This window comes from Empidonax traillii, unplaced genomic scaffold (assembly GCF_003031625.1).
Source record: "Empidonax traillii isolate 1590-97213 ecotype Southwest subspecies unplaced genomic scaffold, ASM303162v1 scaffold19:size3308961, whole genome shotgun sequence".
Classification (NCBI taxonomy): Eukaryota; Metazoa; Chordata; class Aves; order Passeriformes; family Tyrannidae; genus Empidonax; species Empidonax traillii.
In genome coordinates this window covers 1,963,371-1,989,273 of record NW_020955212.1, presented here as the reverse complement: position 1 = coordinate 1,989,273, position 25,903 = coordinate 1,963,371, and the positions used below count along the sequence as shown (strand labels likewise).

Sequence of the window (25,903 nt, the reverse complement as noted above, 5' to 3'; positions counted from 1 at the left end):
AGTTTTGAGGTAGTAAGGGTCAGTTCTTGCGTGGGAAATTTGGGGAACAGTTTCTTGAAAGGTGAATGGATATTGCATGAATTGACAAATTTTTCTTGATCACTAAATCTGCTTAAAATATATACCTAATTCACTGTGGTAATTTGACTCATATCATTCCATTCAATGTAGAGAAGCAGTTTTTTCCTTGCATTTCTATTTTTAGCATTTATTTTACTTGAACAGCTTTTGCTTCATACAGCTTTTCATGACAGGGAGGTAAAATAAAACAAAGCTGTACGTTGAAGCAATCCTTGTAGCACTAATAGCATGTTTTCACTCTTTTTGCCAAAATATGAAGATGCCTCAGTTTTGTTTAAAAAGTTCCAAAGTGCACCCAATTCAGTATAATCTTTAGTGCTTAAATTTGGGTTAATATTTAGAGATGCAGGTGTCTGGTCCATACAAAGTGTTTGCTACCTGCTTCATTCAAACCTTTCCCTAAATATAACAGTGTTCTAACTGCACATTTGTACTTACTCTATTCTGTCTTACATGTCTTCATGTTTTCTCCCATTAAATAAACTTGCCTGTGTAAACCATGATACTTCATGCTGTAACTTGGCAATAGGATCATGATAATCTGAAATGAGTTTCTAAAAAACTTACATGATTTCTATTCTACTTGTTTTACACTGCCTGAATGGGTTACCCCAAATTTTGAAATGCTGGGTTTTGCAATATTAGTGTCAAAACCCAGTAATGCTTGGCCTCATCCTTATTTTAGGATCTCTTCTCTAGAACACAGTAATTTGGGTTTCTTTTGGAGTTCTAGGGCTTTAAAAATATCTACTTGAATCTAAACCCTAAAGTACAATTTAAGTGAAAACCACATTAGCTACTGCATTCTAAAAATGAAGACCTAGAGTGGCAATGGTGCATATGGGAGAAGTCTAGACTGTAATTGGACAAGAGGACGTTACAATACAGATTATCTAGTCAGCATTAGCCCTTCTAAATACATTAGAAATTTAGATAACACATGGTAATGATAGCTCATTAAATCCTTATCTGAATGAGCAATCAGTGATGTGTTAATACCATTGTAATGTTTCGGTTCTAAGTGCACCATAGGAGTTCTTCTCAAGAGCTCTTGTTGCCACAGATTTGCAATATCCATGATATTGTTGTCTACCATTCCATAGTGCTCAGTCCCACTTTTGTGTGCATCCACAATCTTGCTTTTATTTCTTTCCTTACACGGCAACTTGCATGGGCTGCTCTGCCCGGGAGTTCTGCTCCTGGAGGTGTACATTACTCCTTTTCTCTTCTGTGCCAGGAGACAGAGTTCCCTGTCCTCAGCAAAAAGTGCAGAGCATGGTGCTAAATTTGTATATCAAAAGAAAATTTTGGATCCACCAGGGGATCATAGAATATCCTGAGTTGAAAGGGACCCACAAGTATCATCAAAGTCCAGCTTGTGGCCCTAGGGATCCTACTGCTGCCTTGTGCTGCAGCCTTCACCATTGGGAAAAGCTTTTCCCCAGCATCCCATTCATGTTTGGAAGTATGACCAGATTAGCTTGGAAGGAGGAGATTCAGGAAGGATGACCTTGAAAATCCACCAGTCCATTTCCAAACCCTTTGATATATGGGCTTTTGTTGTGTTTTTCTTTGATAATAAATATTGAGAAAGATTCTGATGGTATTACTAGTAGAGCTCACTGCCTGTCTAGATGGAGTTTGTGTTTTCTTATTAGACCATCACAATATTTAAATCCAGCATTGGCTATCTTAAGAATTTGCAGATAATTTCAGATCTGATTTCCTGTTCCATTTGTCATAGGTCTCTGCATGGGGTGGTTATGTTTTCATCATCAACCTTATTCCACTGCATGTGTTTGTTCTGTTGCTGATGCAGAGATACAGCAGGAGAGTCTACATTGGTAAGTTTTTTTCACTGAACAGTCATTGTCAAATGCTTAAATATGAGATACAAAGTTAACTGTACTGATGTGTTTTGTATCGAGTGGATATTAAATAATTGCATATCAGACTGAACTTTCTTCATTTGATTACTGATTATAGTCAGTTATTTTCTACAACATGGAAACAAGGAGTGAAAACATACACTTCTAAAATTGTGTGTATGTAGCTGCTAATTAATTTTTTCCTTTCTAGTACACGGCAAAAAAAATTGGATGGTTTGATATAGAATTCTTGAAATATTTTTTAAATGTATATTATGTGTGTGCCTTTAGTAATGTGTCATATTTTTCTCCTTTCCTAGTGTGCAAAACAATTGATATTTTTGAAAGTTGTACAGCAGAAATTGTGAAAAAATACAGTAAAAGACTTAGAAAATTTTAAGCAGCCATGTATGCTTTATATAACCGACTAGGACTAAATGCTCCATGTAAATTATTTAAATTTTATTGGGCCAATTTTATTCAGCCTTCCTTCAAGCTCCTGGAAAATGTGAATAGGGATCTTAGGATACTAACATTTTAGTTGATTTGCCTGACATTTAAATACTCTGTAAACTGTTTTTACAGGCACTTTACCAATAAAATCAGTTGGCCATGATGTAGGTGTGAATGAAATAATTGATAAGCCATTCAGGTATTCAAAGGTTTATAAGTTGGCTTCACAATAAAAGTTTTAGCTTTAACAGTAGGTAGTTTGAGAACATAATGTGAGTTGCAGTGTAATCATAAGGCATTTCCTATTTGTAAATATATTTTTGTTACTCATTTTAATACTGTTTTATCTTTATATTTTTAATTATTTTAATGCCATTTTTTAGTGCCTGCTCAAGAAATTACTGTATGTGCATGTCTAGATGAACCGTTGTATGCTACAATAATTACTCAATTTAGTCAAGTTCAGTTTTGAATTTTTGTTATCAAAACTATAAATACTGGTTTCATATTGCTTTGTTATCCTATATATGTAAAAGAATTGGAAATCCTTCAAAAAAAAAGGGAAGGAAAAATCTCTAGCCCATTTTTAATTTTTAATGTTTGTATTTCTTAACTTCTTCATTAACTACTTCATAACTTAAGGGGAAAGTAATTTATCTCGTTTTGCTTTTTAAATTGTTTTATTGAATATTTTCATTTTCCAATTTCTATGAGTTATGCAAGAGAAAATTAAATCAACTAATTATAAAATCCTGAAGCAGTGTGGCAGCCAGAAACAATAAAGAATAACTACTCTTGCTTCTTCTGCTTTCAATGAACTAGCCTTTGAAATTGTGTGGATAGTATAATACTGCAGGTTCATGTGAGTTAAAGGTTTTGGCAGATGTTTGTTTTGCAAATAGCTACAGTGTTTTGAAATGTTATTGCCCTTCAGCAGTGAGGGATATATACTGCCATGGAGTTGTCAGAATGAAAATGTGATCACTGCTCTGCTGTTTCATTGCAACTGAGGCTTAGTTTAAGCTTTCATGGGAAGCCTTAGAGAAGTCTGTACATCTCACATTACGATATCATTTCTAGGCTTGTTTAACAGGATGTTTTTGTGAAACAGGTAAGAGTGTTCAAGCACTTCTGAGAGGAAATTCAAGTATGCTTTACTTCCAAACTATTCAGATAGAGAGAAGGGTTTACAAAAGCTCATTGGAACAGGGAGAATAAAGATATTTAGGGAGTTTCTGTGAAATGCAATTGCTAGTGTGCCTGCTGCAGTCTCATAATTCTTAAGAAAATACCAGTGTATTGGTACTTCTGTAAAATATTGTCAGCTGACCGTAGCTAGTAAAATCTGCATCCATTTTACTTATTATTGAGAATTTTGGGGGTTTAATCTCTAGGTCAGTTGCTTAAGTTTATTTTAAGCTGGCATCAGCCATTTGGTGAAGCTTATTTTATGTTCAATCAAACATAGTAACATAAATGTAGAGGACAATATTTGGCAGCACCAAGTTTTTAGAAATAATGAATATTTCCTGGTGTATGTTTTTCATATGGATGTTCATACACCAAGGAAAAGATTAATGGGACACGATCTGATATGTCTGGGAGTGTAATTCAGAACCATTTAATGAGTAAAAAATTTCCCAGAATGTGAGGGTTTTGCCAATTTTAAAATATTTTAGGGCTTGCAGGCAGATGACTATCAGCCACATAGCTTCTGACCCACTTGGCATCGATGGTGATAATGCTACCTACATTTGAAAGCTCAAGCTGTGCTTTTATTTTTTTCATCATGACAGTGATCAGTACCTTTCAGTCAGGTTCTACTAGTGTAATCATTACAAACAAGTGCCTACAATTGCAGTGTATTAGCAGCACTTGTAGAAGTGAATTACCTCTTTATACAGATACAGCAACCATTGATGCTATTTTGTATTGTTGTACTTAGTTTTTCTTTAAGTCATGCTTGCACACATAAAAGACTTGATAATTTTCACTTCAGTTTTATTTTTTCCCTGTACAATTTTTTAAATTCTGTACACCTATCAGAATATTTAATAACAAAACACTTGAGCATCTTCTAGAATTTAAAACTAAATTTCAATAATTCCATGTTCTTTGTTTTGGATTTTGTAATTCAAACAGTGGACAGTTGATTTACATCAACTACTTCAGTGTTCTAAAACTTCAGATTGAATTTTTATTTCTAGTGATTGTAATCCATTAATTAAAAGTATGAGCATGTGGGCAAGTATATGATCATACTCTCTGGAAAAGCTTTTCAGTCAGTCTTTCCTGTGTTTGTGGTGTATGGCAATGGCAGCTTAAATTGTTTGTAAAAGTAGTTTATCCACAGTAGGTCAGGATGTTTTTGTTCTGGACTTGGTCAAAGTTATAGCCATGAGAGTAGTCTGCAGGAATCAAAATTAACTTCTTTTTGCAAAGACTGTGGCAAACAGTAGGCTGTAAAGGAACATGGAGAATTTGTGATCATATATCACCTTGATGTTTCTAAGTTCCTAGAAAAATTGTGTTGTTGTGTAAATTACTTTTTTTAAATCTTTTCAGTACCAGGCAATATGTAGCTCTCTGGAAGAACTGGGAGTGAGGAATTGGGAGGTGGGGGACAGTGCATGTAGAAAGTAAAGCAGTTGCAGGACTGGACTTGAAAATTATGACTTGCAGTGGTCTAACAAACGTGAAATGTGGTGATTTATGCCAATCATTTAACTTCCACAGGATGGCAGTGTTGTAACAGTTGCTTGGCAGAGTAAATGATTTATGTTGTAGTGAATTCTTCAAAAATTGAGCTTCCTACAGAAAAAATGTATTTCAGTGACATAAGAGGGCATAGATCAGTAGCAAGGCCAAGTCATGCAGTAGAGGTGCTTGAAAGAACACACCAAGTGCTTGGAAACACCATCACTGTCACTTCTGACCATTTTGGAACACATAGAGTACCCTGGGAGCGTGATCTCTCACTGAGACCACGCAGGTGCTGTGGAAACAATACCGCTGGTCAATGGTGCGCTCCCCAAAACTGATCTCATGCAGGTTAGTAAAGGATTATATGAGGACAGGGATCTCTTCATAAGATCCAAGCCATAACAGAGACAGCAGTTTAGGATCTGTAGGAGTATTTAAAGATCTGAAAGGTGCATCGTTTCCACTGAAGGAGCAGAACTTCATTTGGTCTTTAAGTTGTCTGGTTACTTCAAACGTAATCAGACTTGTGGCAGTTCAGAGTTGGTATTTTTTTTCTTCCCCTCCCATTTCTTCTTCATCCTGTAATACTGAGGACCAAAATCCCTTCCAGAATAAAGTTTATGAATGGTAGTGCATGTGTAATAATAATTTATGTTTTTAATACTACTGTTAAAATTAATTATTATCTTGTCCTCTATTTTCCGGATCCCCATGGTTGAAACAGATCTATCAATACACTTAAATTTTAATCCTATTGCTTTTAAGTTTCTTGGCATCCCTCTACTCTTGTGTTTAAAAAAAAAGAACAAGTTTAGCTCTTTGCATTTTTCTAAATATGTAGTGGACTCTCACACGTTTTGCTTTTTTGAGGTCTGATCCCTTCGGTTCCTCCTCAAATAGAAAGCTTCTTTTGTTGCTTTTTATGAGAGAGCCTTTCCCCATCCATGACCCTCAAAATAGGGAAGCTAGAACATTTTAGGTAGATGGCTTAATTCCCTAGGAGGGGAAAAACCAGTGCAATTAAGAATAACAGTACTCTGCTACTTCCCCTAAAATTGAATACAATAGACAAGTTTATTCTAGTCAAAGGATGAAAAGTAATTAGGATGGCTGAAATATTTGGAATGATACAGTTCTGTTTCAGTGTCACTGAAATTAAGGGGAAAGATGAACCTTACTACAGAACCAATTCTTTTTCAAACGTGTATTAATTTTGTTCTTGCCTTTCTCTTCTTCCCCTCTCTTCATGTTTTTCTTTCCTAGCATATAGCACTTTCTACATTGTGGGGTTAATATTATCGATGCAGATACCTTTTGTGGGATTTCAGCCAATTAGGACAAGTGAACACATGGCAGCTGCAGGTAAGAAAATTAGACTTTTGCTTCCAAGAGGCTTCTTAGCACAAGAAAACCTTCATACCCTTGTGGCTTTGTTTCCTTGTATTAGAAAGAGCACATACTAACAAACTAAGTTGTTAAAGAAAAAGAGGTACAATTTACTGTCTGTAGGGAAGTTTTCTTTCTAATTGACGCATTATCCTCTTTTTGTGTGAGCTAATGGAGGTAAAATGCCTCTATAACACTGGATCAATTAGCATTCTGACAAGCACTTACTTTACACGTTGATTATCTCTCCTGTTTTGCAGTGCAGTGTTGCCTTCAAGCATTGTACAATTGAAACATTCCTTACTGGTAACACAGTTTTTACTGAGCAATTTGGTTTTAGAGTTGATAGTATTCTGTAATTTTTCAAAGTGGGTTAAATGCAAATTACTTAAGTTACTAATCACAAGGCTGATTTTTAAATAACTGATTTCAGTCTTTTTTTGGGATTTTTTTAAATTTATGTTGATTTTCAGTAGTTACTGACAGTCAGATATCATGATTTCTTGAGAGCAAGAACCTCTGCTAGCACTGAGTTTAACTGCATGTGCTGTTTGTGCAATGCAGTTTAGTTTGTTCGGTTCCTTAGGGTTTTTTCTTATGTGTAGTCACTTATAAAAATGTATTTGGGACAGTGATTGGAATATCATTAAAATTTAACACAAAAAAAAACTTTTAAAATTGACACTTCTTTTTCAACAATCTGAGTGTAGTGGAAAAACAAAAAATTATCAAACCACATTTTGTTTCTGAAGAATTTTACATTTATTTGGTGAGTAGAATTGTCTTTCTCTAGGAGATTAGAACTAGTGAATTTTATTATGCACCTCAAATTCATTGTAATTTGAAGAAAGACTGGACACTTAAACTTTATTTTATTCTTCTGCCAGCTACCAGTGAATTTTCACTTTTGAATGGACTCATCACTGGATTGGTCTGATTTATATACCCTGAAATGAATAATAACAGAAAAATTATGTCCAAGTTGTGGGTGTAATGTTAAATTCTGAACAGCCTTTTTGAGCGTGTGGGGTGGTCCACCAGTGATTTCTGGTGTTTCTGGCTATTTGTCAGAAAGTAATTTTATACTAGTTTCCAGATGTTAGGGTGTACCTTGTGGTTTTTTTTCTTATTCAAATATAGCCAAAGTATGTCAGTTGCTGTTACTGCTTTCGAGTATTTAAACAAAACCTTTTCTCTCTCTTTAGGTGTTTTTGCACTGTTGCAGGCATATGCATTTTTGCAGTATCTGAGAGACAGATTAACAAAGCAAGAATTTCAGACATTGTTCTTCTTGGGTGTCTCACTAGCTGCTGGTACTGTATTCCTCAGTGTCATCTATTTGACATACACAGGTAAATAAATGTGAAACTAACTTACCTTTAGAGCAGGTAAACCAGATAGTCAACATTTGATTTAGCCTAAAGTAGTTGTTGGCATTGCCACAGCAAACCAGTGCTCATGTTACTGTATGTTTCTTTGTGTTGGAATTCACTCTGCTTTCTGGGCTGCAAGGAAAAAAACCAACTTTGTAGCAGCATGCCAATATTTTTGGCTTATGTACAATGCACATGATGATGTAAGAAATCAGAGTGGATGAGGAACATAACTATAGCCAAAGCATGTTATGAAGATCCATACAGCTAAGTTGTTCTGGGTAACATTGATAGGTCAAGGTCAAATTAATTCCTTTCTGAAATGCTTGAGTCTGATTGCTGTTCAAGGCAACTCTGCCTTATCTCACGAGACCAAGCTTGTCTTTGCTTGGTTTCCATCCTCAGATGCCTCCCTGCAGCCTTTTGATTCCATGACACACTTCCTTTGGTGATCTGATACCATACTTGCTTCCCCTGATGAAGAGAAGCAGTCTTATTTTCCTGCTAATTATGTTACCCAGGCAAAAATTGACTTCTGCTTGGTTTAAATTCTATCATCTTAATATTACACCTCAAATACAGTTTTGTCAAAGTTTTATTTCAAAAACAAAGGAAAAGAAACCAAAACAAACCCCCTCCACTTTCTTGAGATAAAACTTGTTTTTATTTTAACTATGTCTTTCTTGCACTTCTTTTTAGTGATGTTATTGGCATAATTTTTTTTGTATAATTGTTTAGCATTTTGGACTATTTAATAACAGTGTTATTTTTGTTAATTATGATACCATTATTCCAAAAGAATTCTTAACATCTCTATTTGTTTGAAAGTCTTGTAAAACTTGATAGTTTGATTTGCTTTTCATCACATATGAGCAGGTCCTTAGCAAAAGTTTTCTGACTGGCATCTCAAAAGAAAACTTGGCTTCTAATCTCAATGTGCAGCAAAATATGTTTTCTGTTGCAATTCTTAGGAAGTGTTGATTTTAACTTCTGAAATTCACTGATTAGTATCACTGCTTCATCAGTTGGAACCACCCTCATTCCCTCAGCTTCTGATGTGCTGTGTGATCCGGGCTCCTGACCACCTCACAGCACTCTAATCCCTCTCTATTTTCTTAACAATCCTCTTGCAGAAGGGTGCCTACATATGGACCCCATATCCCAGGTGCAGCAACTGGAAGAAGGGGCTTCAGGTTATGAAGTCCTGCCTGCCATGAGGCATGTCATCTGCACTTTTCAATTTAGCGCGGTTCAGTTTGGCCTCTGGGATATATTTACTTTTATTAGCCACCAGCTGGATCCTGACCTACTGAGTACTACTTGGAACTTGTCACAACAAGCCAGTTTTCAACACATCAAATGGTCTGTTTGTCCAGCCCATTCTTCTTCAGCTGTGAATGAGAAATGAGGAAAATGGTTCAGAAAACATGGAATAATGTATTTCAGGAAGCTGTGCTCCTCCATCCTTTCAGCAACTCAGGTTACTGGCCTGTAGCTTCCTGCACAGAACTTCTTGCCTTGCCCAGAGGTGTGGCATTAGCCATTTCCCAGGCACTAGGCACCTTTATCCCCCAGATGAAAATGGGGGGTAGCTATCATGTGGACCAACTCTTTCAGCACCCTCAGGTGAATGCTGTCAAATACCATTTCTTGGATACATGCAGAAAAGATCACAATCAGTAATTCCCTATCTGCTGGTAGCTCTTTCATGTGCATGCAGTGGATTGGGAAAAAGCTTTTCATCTGAAGACTAAAGGGAAAAATATGTCTTGTCATAGAACGTTAACCACAGTATTTAAATGTCTAAACTAGATACTAAACTAAACATTTCAGTCAGATTATTATGCTAGTTTTAAACATCAGATAGAAGCAAGACATTACTGAGTCATGCACAAAGACTTAGGTAATAAATAAAAGGATAAATTGAGTATGAGTCAGCAGTGCCCTGGCAGCCAGGAGGGCCAGCGATGTCCTGGGGGGCATCAGACAAAGCATCTGCAACTAGTCAAGAGAGGTGATTGTCCTGCTCTGCTCTGCACTGGGACAGCCTCACACTGAGTCCTGAGTGCAGTTTGAGGTACAAAATATGAAAAACATAATAGCTATTAGAGAGTATCCAGAGGAGGGCAATAAAGATGCTGCAGGGTCTGGAGGGGAAGCTGTATGAGGAGTGGCTGAGGTCACTTGGTTTGTTCAGCCTGGAGGAGACTGAGGGGAGACCTCATTGTGGTCTGCAACATCCTCTCAAGGGGAAGTGGATTTCTTCACTCTTGTAACCAGTGACAGGACCCGAGGCACTGGAACAGGCTCCCCTGGGAAGTGGTCACAGCACCAAGCCTGACAGAGTTAAAGAAGTGTTTAGGCAGTGCTCTCAATCACATGGTGTGATTCTGGGGGTGTCCTGTGCAGGACCAGGAGTTGGATTTCGATGATCCTGATGGGTCCCTTCCAACTCAGCATATTCTGTATTTAACTTTCTCTTTTTTACCTTGTCTGTATCTGTCTTCAGAAGGAGCTGAAACAGTTGCAGGAAAAGTGGAAATAAAATTTAAGAAGAATCTTTGTAATAATTCTTAATAATATTTTTTTATCTTTCATCTCATAATTATACTGTCTCTTTTCATCTTATGATATTCAAGTATCTAAAGGCCTTGTTTTAAAAAATAGTATGTAAAGCTTATCTAGTGTCTAGTAGCAGCTTTTATATTCCATGCCCTATGTAGATCCATCAGCAAAGAAATAATAGGAAACCAGTGTTTCCTTGAGTGTTAGTGTTTTGGCTGTAGATATTTCCCAGTTTCCTCTGGCATTTCAGAAAAATTAAATACTTTCTAATCAGTTATATTTTGTTTTTCTTATACACCTTTACAGAGTATAGGTTACTATCTGTCCTATTCTTTGAGAAATATTTATTATTGCATTGCTTTGACTTTTGGAGGTTTGCATGTCTTGATACTCACATTGTGCTCAACAAGTACAATATGATGCTGTAAATGTGTTCTGAAACTAGCTTGCTTCATGGTTGGTAGATTTTATAGCCTGCCTAATGCAGTAGGTCTGCTTCACATATATCACAAGTTCAGTGAAATTCATTTGGTTTTAAGCTATAACTTTAGGGAGTAGAATAATTATTGCATTTAAGTACTCAGGCAGCAAAAGGTTTTTTTCCTCCCTTCTCTTTTTCAGGTTATATTGCTCCTTGGAGTGGCAGATTTTATTCATTGTGGGACACTGGGTAAGTAAGGATATGAGATTTAGATATCAATAGCATTCTGCTGAAAACTAATAATCATTTGCTCTCCTCATTCCCAAATCCATTTAGTATTTTAGTCAGGGAGAATATAGTGGGCTTAAATCAGTTATCTAAAGAGAACATTTGTAGTAACCGCCTCATGAGCTTTACAACCATTTCACTAATTTGTCTATTAAATTTCTTGCTTCTTTGGAAGTCTTTGAATATGTAATGGTGGTTTTTTTCTATATGAAACTGGAGTGTGTATGTCAGCATAAAATAACCAAAGCTGTACCAACAGTTGAGTGTACATTTAAAAATTACTAAAAACCTTGGACTATTTTCATTGTGCAACATTGCACAAAATCACAAAGATGTTGCACATATGATCTTGCATGTTGCCTCAATATTATGTCCATACATCTGTTTTGTGTGTACAGATGTCTACCCTGAACAATTCTGGTTTATTAATGTGTTTTCACAGGTTAAAAACCTTGTTAGTATTTTGTTTTGGTTAACCTTTAAAAATGCAATGTTAGATTCTCTAGCCAGCCAGGAGAATAGGAATAATGTGGAAAGTATTTTTCTCAGGTAAATATTTTAAGGTGAAATTCAACTGGTAGATTTTTTTGAAGTTTAAAAGCAGGAGTAGGAGAACTTCAAACTTTGTGCAGTTCAGGTTTTTTTCAGGCTCCAAAGTCTAGCTCTTACAGGGTTCTGTACCAACTCTGTAATAAAAGTAGTAGAACAGATACCAGTAAAGAACCCTCAGATTTATTTGAAGAATATCTAGATGTTGTTCTTTGCCTCTAATGAAGTGGTCTATATATACAAAGCATTAAACTTTTGAGGGCTTGTCTACATTAGAAAAATGTACTGTGTTAAAACACACAATGCAGTTTTGAATGAGAACTAGATCTCAGTGAAGAAAAGGACATATGTTTGATACCTCACCATTCAATCATGTAGCACTCTAGATTGGGTCCATATGTATAGCTGTCTGTAATACAGAGCATGGTTTTGTCCTTGTCTGCACTGAGTGTTTGACACGTTGTTTAGATGACATGTATTTCCAAGTGTAGACAAGGCCTGATTTTTTTTTTTTTTCCAACATCTAAAAGAATCTGGGTGCATCAGTAACTGATCTGGTATTTAATACTGTAACTTCCTTTACTAAGAAAATGAAGGTATTCTGTGTAGAGGAGAGTTTTTGAAGTACAGTGTTGAAAATTCAGGAGACTTACTGGCAGTGATGACAAACTCTTCAAAAGTGTAACAATGGAGCTTCCATAGCTGTGTGTTTTCATTTTGGTGAATTTGGCTTCATATGTAGCCATAAACAAACAAAACATCATCATTTTCAGTGTCTTAGATAGTATGGAAATAATCCCTTATATTGTTGTTTTAAATTACTCTATATTCCAAATGATTCCTAGATGCAGTAAGACCTTGCGACTTTTTTGGTATAAGGGTTTCATCAGATTTCTGCTGAATAGAGCACTTGCCATTTTAAATTAAAATTCTTCCTTTGAAATGAAGTTCAGAATTCCTAATGTTTACAAGTTTTAATAATTTTATCTTTTCAAAATAATTTGAACTGAATTTTTTTTAAAAAAGGTATGCGAAAATTCACATCCCGATCATTGCCTCTGTGTCTGAGCATCAGCCTACAACATGGGTTTCCTTCTTTTTTGATCTGCATATTCTCGTGTGTACTTTCCCAGCAGGGCTGTGGTTCTGTATCAAAAACATCAATGATGAAAGAGTCTTTGGTAAGAGAAAATATTTAAAAATTATTTTGAAAAATCTTGCCTTCAACTTGATTCTGTTTTGGTTTTGTTTGCTCAAAGCTGATATATGACTTGTTCTATATAAAAGGTTTAAAAGTGACGTGTTTAAAAGGGATTAATAAAAGTTGCCGGCATCCAGCGGTATTTAAAACTGTTTATAAAATTGCAGAGGTTGCTGAGATGGTGATGGAGTGTAATTCCGAGAGGTGAGATTGAATTATGTGTCGCTACAGTTGAGTTCTGCACCAGGAGTTCCACGCTGCTCTCCAGGCTGGTGTTTCACGCCGTGCGTCGGGGATGCGGTTCCGCAGTGCGGGTCAGCCAGGGGAACAACTCAGTGTCCCCGTGTCAGTGACAGCAAATTGCTGCATTTGTACGAAGCTGTACTGTGAAAGCAAACTTCTAAGATTATGAATGAGGCTTGTAAATGTGGTTTGGAGTTTTAACCTGTATAGAGGAGTGAAGATCACTCAGGTCTTGGAGTTTTACATAAACAGGAGACTCCAGACTAACATAACTGCCTCTTAAGATTACCTAAGAAGTGTGTGGGGCATTGGCAACGTTTACTGTGTTAAATCCAGTGACTCTGGGGTATTCTGTGCTCTGTGGCTTACAATTAATCCTCCTCAAGACCAGTGCTGGGCAACTTGCTTTCAACCTCCTACTCCTGCATCATCCGTTTAGGAGAGCTCAGAGAGACCTATGAGTGAGGGTGGAGAGCCATACTGCCTCAGTACAAACTAGAAGATATTTACCTAAGATAATCTGATAAATTGGTGCCCCATGATGATTTCTGTGGCAAATCTTTCACATAGACTAAACTGTTAAACTGTAGCAGACAAGGAATCCATCAGGAGGAAACCTCTGAGATGTTCCTAATCAGTGTATATAGCATTGTGTGCGGTTTATTTCCTTCCAAGGAAAGTGTTCTGAATATTCCTTACTCTTCTGAAAATGTTGGTTTGTGTTTTGTGGAAGACAAAGTGGAGATAGTACTGTTCAGAAAAACTTCCTTCAGAATAGGGCTCATGACATCATATTATTCATCTGTATGGAATTATAATGTAGACAAGCCCCCAATTTGTCCACAGATATCTCTAGCTTTAATTAGAATTTACTATTTGCATTAAGTTGTTACACTTCCTTTTGGTTTTTCAGTTCCAGTAACTTCTTTGGTCTAGGGCTGTTTGACCTTTTTAATCAAATGAAGCTACCTATTACTCGAGTAGTATTTTTGGTGTGTAATATTAAATTTCACTAATAGTGTATATTCTGACACATTATTAATGATATGAAAATGGGGTTGTGTTATTGTTAACAGTTATCAAGGTGAACCTCAGGAAACATTTGAGGCTTAACAGGGATAAGTGTTAATTCAACTGTATGTTGTAAATTAAAAAGCAATGAAACATAAGATGCACACTTGAGTCTTTATATACACAGATGCTCAACTCACTTCCAGAAGTAGTTTTATGGAGAGCATGTACGTGTGCATGTACTGTGCATCAGTGAGTATTATTTCCTACGTGTCATCAGTAGGTTTGTTTCTTTGCAGTTGCTCTGTATGCAATCAGCGCCGTTTACTTTGCTGGAGTGATGGTTCGACTGATGCTCACTTTGACTCCAGTGGTCTGTATGCTGTCAGCAATCGCTTTCTCCAATGTCTTTGAGCGTTATTTGGGTGACGATATGAAGAGGGAAAACCCACCAATAGAGGACAGCAGTGATGAGGATGATAAAAGGAACCCTGGCAACCTGTATGATAAGGTGAGGGGAGAAAGCAAGAGTTAGAAGTCAGAAAACCTGGGTTCTATTGTCAAGGGGGATAAAAGTTGCCATAACAGATAAATTTGTGTTTGTTTAGGCAGGCAAAGTGAGGAAACATGTATCTGAACAGGAAAAAACAGAAGAAGGACTGGGTCCCAATATCAAAAACATTGTGACTATGCTGATGCTGATGTTGTTGATGATGTTTGCTGTTCACTGCACCTGGGTAACCAGCAATGCATACTCCAGCCCCAGCGTGGTTCTTGCCTCCTATAACCATGATGGGTAAGTAAGGTCTGGGGGTCTGAAAGGGATTAAAGGGCAAAAGCCTTTCTACTGCCATTGCATTAACAATTTGCTTTACTTTATTCACTTCTTATCATATTAAGGCAGAATTGTCACCTGAATAAAAAATTCTTAATACTCTAATTTTCAAAAAGATACACCGTTTTCTGAAATATTTAGTGTATATATATATAAAAATAATCCTACCCAAAGCCAATAAAGATGATGGCTAAAAAAAACCCCAAAGCCAACAACTTCCAAGTCAACTGGGAAAACCTGTTTAAGAAAATATATTTGACTGGAAATGCACTTAGTCATGTCTTCAGAAGCAGTTCAGCTTCTGGCCATTCAGCTGTCAGAGGGTTCAAACTTATGACTGCTGGTGACCAAATCCCACAAAGAGAGTTGAACTCCTAAGAAAACCCTTATTTGTGAGCTGAGATTTATCGTGGTGCAGTTGGTTTGTTGCTAGTATTTGTTCTGATGAGAATCAAATAAACTGTTTTGCAGCACCCGAAATATCCTAGATGACTTCAGAGAAGCCTATTACTGGCTCAGACAAAACACAGACGAGCACGCCAGAGTGATGTCGTGGTGGGATTATGGTTATCAGATAGCAGGAATGGCCAACCGAACAACCTTGGTTGACAACAATACTTGGAACAACAGCCACATCGCCCTGGTAAGGGTGGCAGTTTCCTGTGGAGTAGAAACACCAAAATGTTTCCATTTGCAGTCCAGTGTGAAATTGCAAATGTCTCTTGATAGACGGTGTGATATTAAGGAGAAATTCCATAGAGTGGCAAACACAAAGGTGGAAAGAACATATTTCTTTTGCATTTAGGGATTGATTTGTGCTTTGGAGTTTGTTTTGTTTACTTGGTGCTTCCAAAAATTCCTTTTCAGTTTCTTTTTTTTTTCTTCATGGGAGGATAGACAAAACCTAATGTAATCATTTTCCTTGCTGCTACAACAGCTTGCCTGGTACTGCTGCTTTACTGGCCTGTCCAAGAAGGGAGTCTTTTCAGTTCAGCAGTGTCATTGCTGAGTGGATTTTTGAATGGCATGGGAAAACTGACCACGAGGATTAACAAATTGTCAGGCATCTTGGAAATGAGAGAAAGTTTGACAAGCAGTGGAATTGTAGCAGATTTGATGCAATTCTGTCTTCTCAAATTTGCAGTTAGACAAAAACATCTGCACGTTTAATTTCCTTCACTTCTGAAGAGTAAGCTTAAGCTTTGTACATATATGGGCTTAAGGCAGGGTGTTAGCACTGCCTGTGGTTACAGGGGCACCACCTTGGGCAGCTTACACTGTTTTCAGAAACCAAAGAAAGCTCCACATTGTAACTGGGTTGCAGCCTTACTAGGTGCTGTGTAATGACTCATCATCACTCTGTGATGCCATCAGTCATCACTCAGCCTCTTTCTTCCCAGAATGTCATGCTAAAGGGACAGAGTGGAGGTAGGGCTTGAGGAATGTATTAGAGTAGTTTCTTGTCTTGTGTCAGTAGCGAGTACAGCAGTTGGACCAGATCTGCCAATAAGCAGTGTACAAAGGCAACAAATTAATGAAGTTGTGCTCTGAGTTTACAGAGCCCTGAAAAACCGTGTATTGGGGAAGGGGAGAATCATGTGTATGTGCTTTTGACAGGGACAGGGAAGTCGCATCAGCCGAAAGCAAGCTTGGGAAATTGTACTGTTGGTGCTAATATCAGTTAACAGGCATTGCTGTGTACTCTGAGGCACTTTTAATTTGGTTGTTGACCTGACAGCATTAGTGTACCTTGATGGATATTGAGCTCTGGTAGCTCTGTGTGCCTCCCTCTTCAACAGGAGGTAGAGGGGAAGATACTATATCTAAACCCACAGATCCTTGTAGGACAAGGTGCATCATGTGAACAGAGAGACTGTGGAAGTCATCTCTATGGCCTAAGCACAGTAACTATCCACATTGCCACAATTAGCAGTGATGGTTTTCAATAAAGAATTCTCTCCAGTACAACTGCTGGTGCTGTCAAGTTCCATTTCGTAATGAATGCTCCATAAAGAGGGACCCAAGCAATAAATGTGCATTGTGGCGAATACCTGATCTTGTGCTGTAAATGAGGCATGCCCTGGAGACGTGTCCAGATGATTTCCTCCTGCACAGAGATGGAAATCTGCCAAATATCTTCACACTAATTAGGATAATGGCCAAGAAGCTGAGGTTCTTGATCTTTTTGACAGCTTGCAGCCAAAGCTTAGCATTCTCTAATTACATTCTTAGCTGAATGTTACCAGTTTGGATGCAATACTATTTATATTGTAGTTACTCCCTTTTGCTACAGCAATATGTTATTAAGTCCTAAGTACAGGAGCTTCAGCAACAAACAAAGCTTCTAAACTGAATGCCACTTGCTGACCAAAGGGAATTCTTTAAGTGTGAGAAGTGACCAGGATGGAAGAGGTGCTGGATACAGCTTTAAAAAGTTTTATTCTGACATTTTTTCGGTATAAGTTTACCTTGACTTTGGTGCTGAGGGTACCTGTGTGCTACTGAGTGCAATGCAGCGTGGCTGCTTCATTAATGAAGGACAGAACTCAAGGGAAAAAAAAAAAGAAATCACTAAGATTTCAAGTAATTTATACACCTTGGCTTGTGTCCAAAGCTCTGAAAATTATTTGTTAGGAGGTATTTTCTGCAACACTAAGTTTTTGGCAATACAGCTATGAGTGGAAAAATCTGTAGGTGCCACAAAAGAAAAAGCCTTGTTGCTACATTTTATACTCAAAACATTCCTTTCAACAGGCAGCACTCCTCTTACAGAAGAAAAAATAGTACAGTTTAGGTTGTGCTTTTGAGTTTCTAAATATTCTCAATGGGTTTTATTTATCTAGAATGAAAATGTCAGCTTTGGTTGGCAAGTATGTATTAGAGAATCACGGAATGGGTCATCTGGTCCAAACTCCTTGCTCAGGCAGGGTCATCCTAGAGCACATTGCACAGGATTACTGGGCTTTGGTCTGTCCATATTGATCTGTGGAGGTGTCTGATAGGCAGCTATGCAGATATTTAAGATATTTTTGCTGTGATACAGGTGGGAAAGGCAATGTCATCAAATGAGTCAGCAGCATATGAGATCATGAGAAGCCTGGATGTGGATTATGTTTTGATTATTTTTGGTGGTGTGATTGGCTACTCTGGAGATGATATTAATAAGTTCTTGTGGATGGTGAGAATAGCAGAGGGGGAACATCCTAAAGATATTCGGGTAAGTGGAACTGCAACTTTTTATTTGTTATTACTTTTCTGGTATTGCTCAGTACAGTGGGGAGAAATCTCTACTGCTTATTGCAAATTTATTTGAAAAATGTGCTAGGGTTGTTTTCCTAGAACAGTAGGAGTACAGAGGCCTGTAGCCCAGTTTCTTTCAATATTTATGATTTTGAAAGGTCAGTAACCTCAAAAGCTTTTAATTTTTTTGCATGATGCTGCAAGTACAGGATCTCTTTTGTAGTTCTTGTGTGTCTGTCTCACTGTGCACCATCACATACTTAACAAAAAAATGAGTGTTCAGCCTGTTTAAATAGTCAGCTTTACAAATTTCTTCAAACTCTGTAATAGTAGGAGACAAGTGAAAGTGTTAATATTGACTCATGTACAGTTTAAGCTGTTCAAACACCTCCAAGATTGCAGAAGTCTGTAGTAATATTTTCTTAAGCCTAGCAAAAACTTTCAGATATTGAGCACAGGCTTAAGGGAGTAGTCCATGTGCATAGTTTCATCTTGTACTGGAGATGAAAATGGCAGAAATTATTTGTTTAAACACTGTGCACATATGAAGTTTATGGTAACCCCGCAAACCTCGTATATTATCAATACAAGGCTTTTTATCTTTCTGAAGAATAATTTTGATAGGTGCCCAACTAACTTTTACAGTTTGAGATCAGTTTTCCAGCACCACTTATTGTGAAGTGACAAAATTTGCAGCAGCACAATAATAGGATTTAAGGAGACTGATCCTTTAAGGTCTGGGTTACAAACAGGTAGTTTGTAGCTATTTTACCTTTAATGAACACCATCATTTTCATTTTACAGTTGCCTTAAATCAACTTTTAAACTGTAAAAGTCAGTGAGATTCTTAGGGATTTTTCTGTGGAGAAGGGTATGAGAAGTTACCTTGAGATTTTAGTTTATATTGACTCTTTGCATCTTCTTTTCTTTTTAAAGGAAAGTGATTACTTCACCCCTCAGGGAGAATTCCGAGTAGACAAGGCAGGTTCTCCAACTTTGCTGAACTGCCTCATGTATAAGATGTCCTATTACAGATTTGGAGAGATGCAGGTTAGTGCTGCAGCTTCTACTGAATCGTAATTGAAATGTGAAAAAGAAAATGTTATTTCGATGTATTTTCTGTCTTTTAGATTAAGCGTTGCTTGTAGTGACAGAATCAGCAGTAAGAGTCAGCTTTACAAATTAAAACACATCCAGGCATGGTCTACTATATATAACTGTTAGCAGAAAGCATTTCTGCTGCTCACCTACATTTGTACTTTGCTGCCAACCTACACCTGTACTTAGTTTTTTTGCTGTCCTTCACATTGCCCCAGATGAGTATCCGGATTCCACTGTGCTGTGCACTCGCTAAAGCATTAACTGTCACGTTGTGGAGAGCTTGAGATTTGTTTCTTCTAATAGCAACACTCAAGTGAAACTGTTGACTATTTAATCAGAAACTACATGATTTCTATCCAAGTCACACGAGTATATTAAGCGACGCTACACTTTTATAGTAAAGGCAGCAGTTGTCACTCTGCTTTTGGAGCATCAAACACATGGATGTAACTAAACCTGTTTGGTTTTTTAGCTTCCCTTTCTTCCCTCCCTGCCCCCTGCAACAAGGGCCCTTCCTTCTGATGTGTTAGCACAAGAATCCTTTATTCAGCAAATCTTATTTGTAACACAGGGGGGCCAAATTTAACTGATAATTGTCAAAGATTTCCAAATCGTATGGAAAACCATGAAAGTGCAAATTACTGCAGTAAAGGAGAGAGCACTATGCTGAAAACCCCTGTAGGCTGCCACACCTCTGACTGTCACTTGAGTTGTTTCATCTCTGAATGCAGACACGGTATTTTTGTTGAGATATTCAGTGCTGTCTCCCATGACATCGGTAGGAGTCAGAATGAACTTTTCCCTTTCACAGTTGTAAAAAGGATCTGAGAGTTTTTTCTGTGTAGCAATAACCAATGCAAGAGACGTGTTGTCCTTTGACTGGGGCCAGCTGAAGAACTGGCCTTGCAGTACGAAGTTCCACTGGTTTGCAGTGACCAGTGTTTTGGGTTTTGTCTTGAACTAATATGCAGCTTTAATTTTTATAGCTGGATTTTCGGACGCCCCCAGGATTCGATCGTACGCGCAATGCGGAGATAGGCAACAAAGACATTAAATTTAAACATCTGGAGGAGGCCTTTACCTCAGAGCACTGGCTTGTTAGAATATACAAGGTCAAACAACTAGACAACAGAGAGACATTGGATCATAAACCTAGAGTAACCAACATTGTACCGAAACAGAAGTATTTGTCAAAGAAGGTGGGTTCCCAGTGAAGTAACTGAAAGGGGGTTGGAGTTTATTTTTAAAAAAGTCAATCACATAGCTGGTGAATTATGTATTTCCACTAGCCAGAATGTTACGGATACTGTTCATGTTAGTGTCCAATATCAGACCTGCGTGCTGGTAATAATTGTTTATTTACTGTTTGCTTAACTTAAAAGCATGTGAAGACACAAGGCTAGATTATTTTTAGGCAGAATGCTAACTGGAAATAGAGTGTGTCACTGGCTGTTACAACTCTTAAGTCTTCATGTAATTGGAAGTATAATCTCTAAAGTACATCAATTCATGTTTCAGTAACTGGCTCACTAAGTAAATAATGTGGAAGTTGCTTTCTGACTTTGTTTGAAAGTAGTGATGCCTAGAAGTTTAAAAATGGCAATTTTGTATGAAATAAATTAAATACGAAACTTTTGTTGATGGAACTTTAGTGTCTGTCTGCTTACTGTTTGAAGTCATCTTCTTGGTTTTAAAAGTCTTTGTTGTGCTACTTCAGCCTGTTAAGAAAGATCTGATACCAGGGGAGCTGGGGAGACTCTTACAGCCCTCTCCTTCACATCAAAGAGATGTTGCCAAAGGAATTCCAGAAGTCGGCCTAACAAACTAAATTAGTATAGGCAGTAAACTTACACTGTTTCATGGAGATACAAGTAAAGAATATTCTCTACAAGTAGAGGATGTTAAATGTCAAGATGTTTATTTTTCTGATTTGATGGAAGTACATAAAATAAGGCATTTGGGAGTTGCCACTAAAGCTAGACATGTTGAAAGGAAATTATAAGCTTTAGTGTGCCTATCATACACTTTAAACTAAGTTTTGATCTTCAGTGACAAGCAAAGCTATATTTATCCATGATAGATGTACTGACCCCACTTACTTAAACCACAGATGGGTCGACTCTCTGTCTAAAGATGATGATAAAAGCTGATGCAATTTCTGATCCATCACCAACTCTTGCAGTGCAGACAGGCTCTACTTCCCACTAAGAAATCAGAGAACCAGGGGGGAGACCATGGAGCAAATGTCTAAACTAGGATTTCTTAAATGCATTCTGAGGGCTCCTTAGTAGCCACAGTTTTTCAGCAGTTGCTTCCTTACTAGAAATTCAGTCCATCTCCTGTCACGTTAGGAATGACATTGCTCAAGCTCAGAGATACAAACCAATATGCAATTCTCAGACACGTATCTTATATATTAAGATATTATAATAATGTTGTTGTTATTTTTAAAAATTGTATTTAATTGACATAGTAGAGCCTGCTGGTAAGCACAACAAAGTGCACCAGGTATGGGAGCTGCCTCCTGGCAGGCACATTCAGTGTACAATTTTACCTGTCACAAACCTAACCATGTATACAACTTTGAAGTTAATTTTACTTATGAACAACATTAATGCTTCCCCCCATTATTACCTTAAAAAATATCTAAAACTTGCTAAGTAGCCTACAAACCAGCAGCAGTGCACTGAAGACTAAAATGAGATTATTCAGGGTTTTTTCTTTTTAAAAATGCTGCTTTGAGTAAGTATTTCTACCTAACTTCCAAGAGAATCAAATAGTGCAAAAGTTACACATCGATATTTCCAAACAAAACTAACACTCTACACCAATTGTGCTCTTTGGGCATATTAGAGTTTTATGATGGTGGTTAATTATTAATTCTGCCTCAGCACAAGCTTTGAAAACAATTCTACAGATCTGGTAGACGGGGCTTGCAAAAGCACATCTTGTGCAAAAGCAACTGTTGGAATTAACGATCCCAACATCAAAAATAATAACTGGATAACGCCTAGGTGAGGACTTAACGTTTAAGCTCTTTAAAATCAGTCTAAAGATCAGGCACTGAAATGCACATCATTAAACTGCGGTCAAGACTAAATCATTAACTAATTCATGTTATTCTGTTTTTCTTTTTAGACCTCCAAAAGGAAGCGTGGCTACATTAAGAATAAACTAATTTTAAAGAAAGGCAAGAGACCCAACAGGAAGACAGTTTAAATACACTGTTCTGATTGCTAATACGAAGCAGTTGTCCTTGAGATAACCAGTCTTTGCCTTTAGCTCAAATCATGTTTCACAGCAACATGAGGGTACAGAACCATCATTGGTCCAGATTATTGTACAAAATTTTCAGGCAATGTCTGATTAAAAATATTGGCTTATTGAGAACAGCTGTTTTAGATTTGTAATGTGAAGCAAGACAGAGCTGCTATCCAAGTCTAGCAGCATTTTTTTTTTTTTATTGGTACATATTATCCTTCAAATCTGTTGAGAATTTGGACTGACTTTACCAAAGAACCCTGTAATTTGGTCCTTGGCACATGCATACTTGTCAATCTCTTTTGGACAACACTGTTCAGCTGAATAGCAGCAGTATGTAAACTGGAATGGTGACATCTGACAATGACTTTTTTTTTTCAACAAAAAAGAGGTGGCAGAGCTCTCTCAAATTCAACTTTCCAAACAAGTTACTCCCATGATTATTTTTCAATGGTTTCTTTCGATGTCCTTTTACTCTTGCTGCAGGCTGGTTTTGAGCTGGAGTGTAAGAAGCAAAGCTGCAGTTTTCACAAGAGGAGACAGGACAGATTAATTGGACAAGCTGCTTTTGTTCAACACGGGATTGCAGTATTGCTGCCTTACACTGTCATTTCACAAGGTAGACAAGGCAAATCTTGCACACCATAGATACAAGGGCTAAATTTGTAACCTCCTGAACGATTTGAAAGGACAGTAATGAATGCTATAGTAACACACAACTGAGCACCGTGTAGCAGCTGGTGCTTCAGAACAGAAATTAAACTACTTTAAGTGAATGTTTACATTGGTAAAAGAAGTACAGCCTGTTTATTGGGGAAAAGAAGGTTGACAGGTATACAAAACCCCTTTTCTGTGGCTATCGGAGGTAGAAGATTTGCAAACCTCTCTGCCCCTCCCTCGCTGCCTTTTTTGTGAGGGTAGAAGTTTTTCTGGAAATCTGTTTCTCTGCATTTTTATTTAGAGTGCTTACATCAACTGAAGAAATTCCTGCTATAGTGCTATTTGCTTCGTCTGTCTTTTATACTGTTTGGTTTTTGGTTTTTTTTTTTAAGTGGTGAAAACTGTCAGATTAAATGCACTAAAATATAAGTGGAGACTGAACATGTTCACTTTCCAGCTCTCGGAGAACTTTATACAGACTTGAAAATTTTCTTTAATTAAAATGAAAGGGTTTTGCAGTTTGTTTTCCTGCCACAGGTTGTAACTTTTTATAGAAACAAAATTTGCATCAATAACTTGATGTAAAATGCAGAATAGTATGTACCTTTCATGAAGAAAATGTAAATTTAAAGTGTTCTGTGAGAATGTTACTGCTGACTTCTTTCTCAAGGTGTAGAATATTTTTTTGATTTATGAATTCATTTTTGACTCTGATGGTTTATACAGACCAATATCACAGCTGCAACATTTTCACAATGGTAATTAAATCTGGATTTCTGGCCCCCTGTCGTTTGGAGATTTCATTTTATTTTGTTGCTTTAAAGCTCAATGCAGACCAGTTGTTGACTGTAGGGGAAAATAAAGTTAATTCAAGTTTTGTGTTAAGGCTGTTGTGTCAGTTGTGTTGTGATTAACTTTTTTTTTTTGCTTATAGTCCCAGTCATAAATTAAGTTATTGGAACTCCATAATGCAAATCTCCTGACTTCATGAAGCTGCTTAATGAAGCCATAACAGCTCCTTAATATCCTTCCAGCTTAAACTTGCTAAGACAATTGTAGGGCCTGCGCTGTGATGAATTTAAGGTGGCTGTTGTATTTTCAGGGAACAGCAGCCATCTTTCCCTACCACTCATGTTGGAGCAAATCCTTCCAGCATCTGGAGGATCTCCAGCTGTTACAGCTGCTTACCCACCAGCAGAAGAGGTGATTATGTGATGCATGATTTCTAGTATCTTGCTGCTTCCAAGCAAATCTGGATCCTGCCCTGTCACCACTGGTCAAGAAATAAAGGGATCTAACATTTGGAAGAACAGCTGAAAGGCAGCTGAAAGAACAGATCCTGCCAGTCAGGCTCCGGTGTGGCAGTAACTCAGCCTTGATTTAAAAAAGAAAATACAAGACTGCCCTCCCATCCATCTTTAGGGATCTTTACAGTTCATCAGATTGTTTTCCACCTTAGCTGACAGCGTTCTCTTTAACTGCAAAAATAAGTGAATCCAAGTTACGTGAAATAAAAATAAGCCAACTACAGGAATCCCAGCCAGCCTCAGGCTAGAGTTGCCTACCACTTACCTGAGCTTTCTTAACTCTAACCTGACTTCAAGGCTTCTGCCAAGGTTCAGCAGTTAAAGTGAAATGAAAGGTTGGAGTCATTGAGGTAGCCACTTAGAAAAAGCAACATTACAAAGAAGAATGGGCAGGCATTGTCTCACCTTCCTTGGTTCCTCAGGAATTCGTACACCACGTAGGTTTACACCTGCATCCAAGATCTACAGCAGTTAACTCCTACCTCTTCTGTGGGAGAACTGAACAGCACTTTTACCAGCAAAGACTACCACCATATTGCATCATCATCCACTCCTCCATAGTTTATTTCCTTAGCTACAGTCATCCTTTTGCTGTTCTGCTAGGTCAAATTTTAAAGCATAATTGCCATAAACCAGTAAAATCTCAATTTAAAAAAAAACAAAAACTTTAGCCAGGCTGAGTTGCTAAGGAACTAAAACTACAAGTGTCTACAAGCCAGTGTTGCATAAGTTCTGTATCTCTTAATCATTACTGTTGAGAGCAGTGAGGCAGACAGTGCTGTTGGTAATCCCAGAAGAAATATTTTGACTTGTAGAAGTAATTTTGTAACAGAGGGGGAGAAAAGTCATTAATTAAACATCTTGATAGATTTACTCTTGAAAACACAGTTGAATGCTTTGACTGAGCCTTCTGTACATATCAGTCCCACTGAAAACAAATCATACTTGGCTATGACTTAACCCAAGTGTAGAAACTGCTCCAAGATGTGGCCTTGAAGCAATGCCACAGGAAGGCAAGGAACACGACTGGGCAGTGTTTCCTGCCCTATTTACAGCCAGTTTTGTTTTCCATTTTGCATAAAAACAAAGTGTTCCAGCACAGGAGTTTCCAACATTGGATGAATGTTTAAAGAAAACCAGGAGGGTTTTATCTAACACTTGAAAAATGCTGACCAGGAGCCATGTGAAGCCTCTAAGCATATTTTTCCTCCCCTTGCAAGTGTCCAATGCTGCAATAATGTAGAATTGTGGTTTAAGAGGTATCTAGTCCAGACTCTTTGTTAGTGACAAAGACTAAATGAAATAGGATTTTCAGAAACAAGGGGACACCTTAATATTTTTACTTTTTACTTGTCAA

At 37.5% G+C, this 25,903-nt stretch overlaps 1 protein-coding gene across 1 annotated transcript in view; it reads left to right on the top strand.

The window, feature by feature from the left end:
• The window catches only part of STT3B (STT3B, catalytic subunit of the oligosaccharyltransferase complex), a 54,486-nt gene extending 30,362 nt beyond the window's left edge, over nucleotides 1-24,124 (top strand). The window contains exons 5-16 of the mRNA XM_027897732.1: nucleotides 1,826-1,925; nucleotides 6,369-6,467; nucleotides 7,697-7,843; nucleotides 11,051-11,099; nucleotides 12,714-12,868; nucleotides 14,442-14,653; nucleotides 14,751-14,938; nucleotides 15,449-15,620; nucleotides 18,021-18,194; nucleotides 19,154-19,267; nucleotides 20,305-20,517; nucleotides 22,457-24,124. Of these exons, the coding sequence (XP_027753533.1) occupies nucleotides 1,826-1,925; nucleotides 6,369-6,467; nucleotides 7,697-7,843; nucleotides 11,051-11,099; nucleotides 12,714-12,868; nucleotides 14,442-14,653; nucleotides 14,751-14,938; nucleotides 15,449-15,620; nucleotides 18,021-18,194; nucleotides 19,154-19,267; nucleotides 20,305-20,517; nucleotides 22,457-22,537 (1,704 nt within the window). The 3' untranslated portion in view covers nucleotides 22,538-24,124. The remainder of the gene's footprint in view (nucleotides 1-1,825; nucleotides 1,926-6,368; nucleotides 6,468-7,696; nucleotides 7,844-11,050; nucleotides 11,100-12,713; nucleotides 12,869-14,441; nucleotides 14,654-14,750; nucleotides 14,939-15,448; nucleotides 15,621-18,020; nucleotides 18,195-19,153; nucleotides 19,268-20,304; nucleotides 20,518-22,456) is intronic.
• Nucleotides 24,125-25,903: the final 1,779 nt, after the last annotated feature.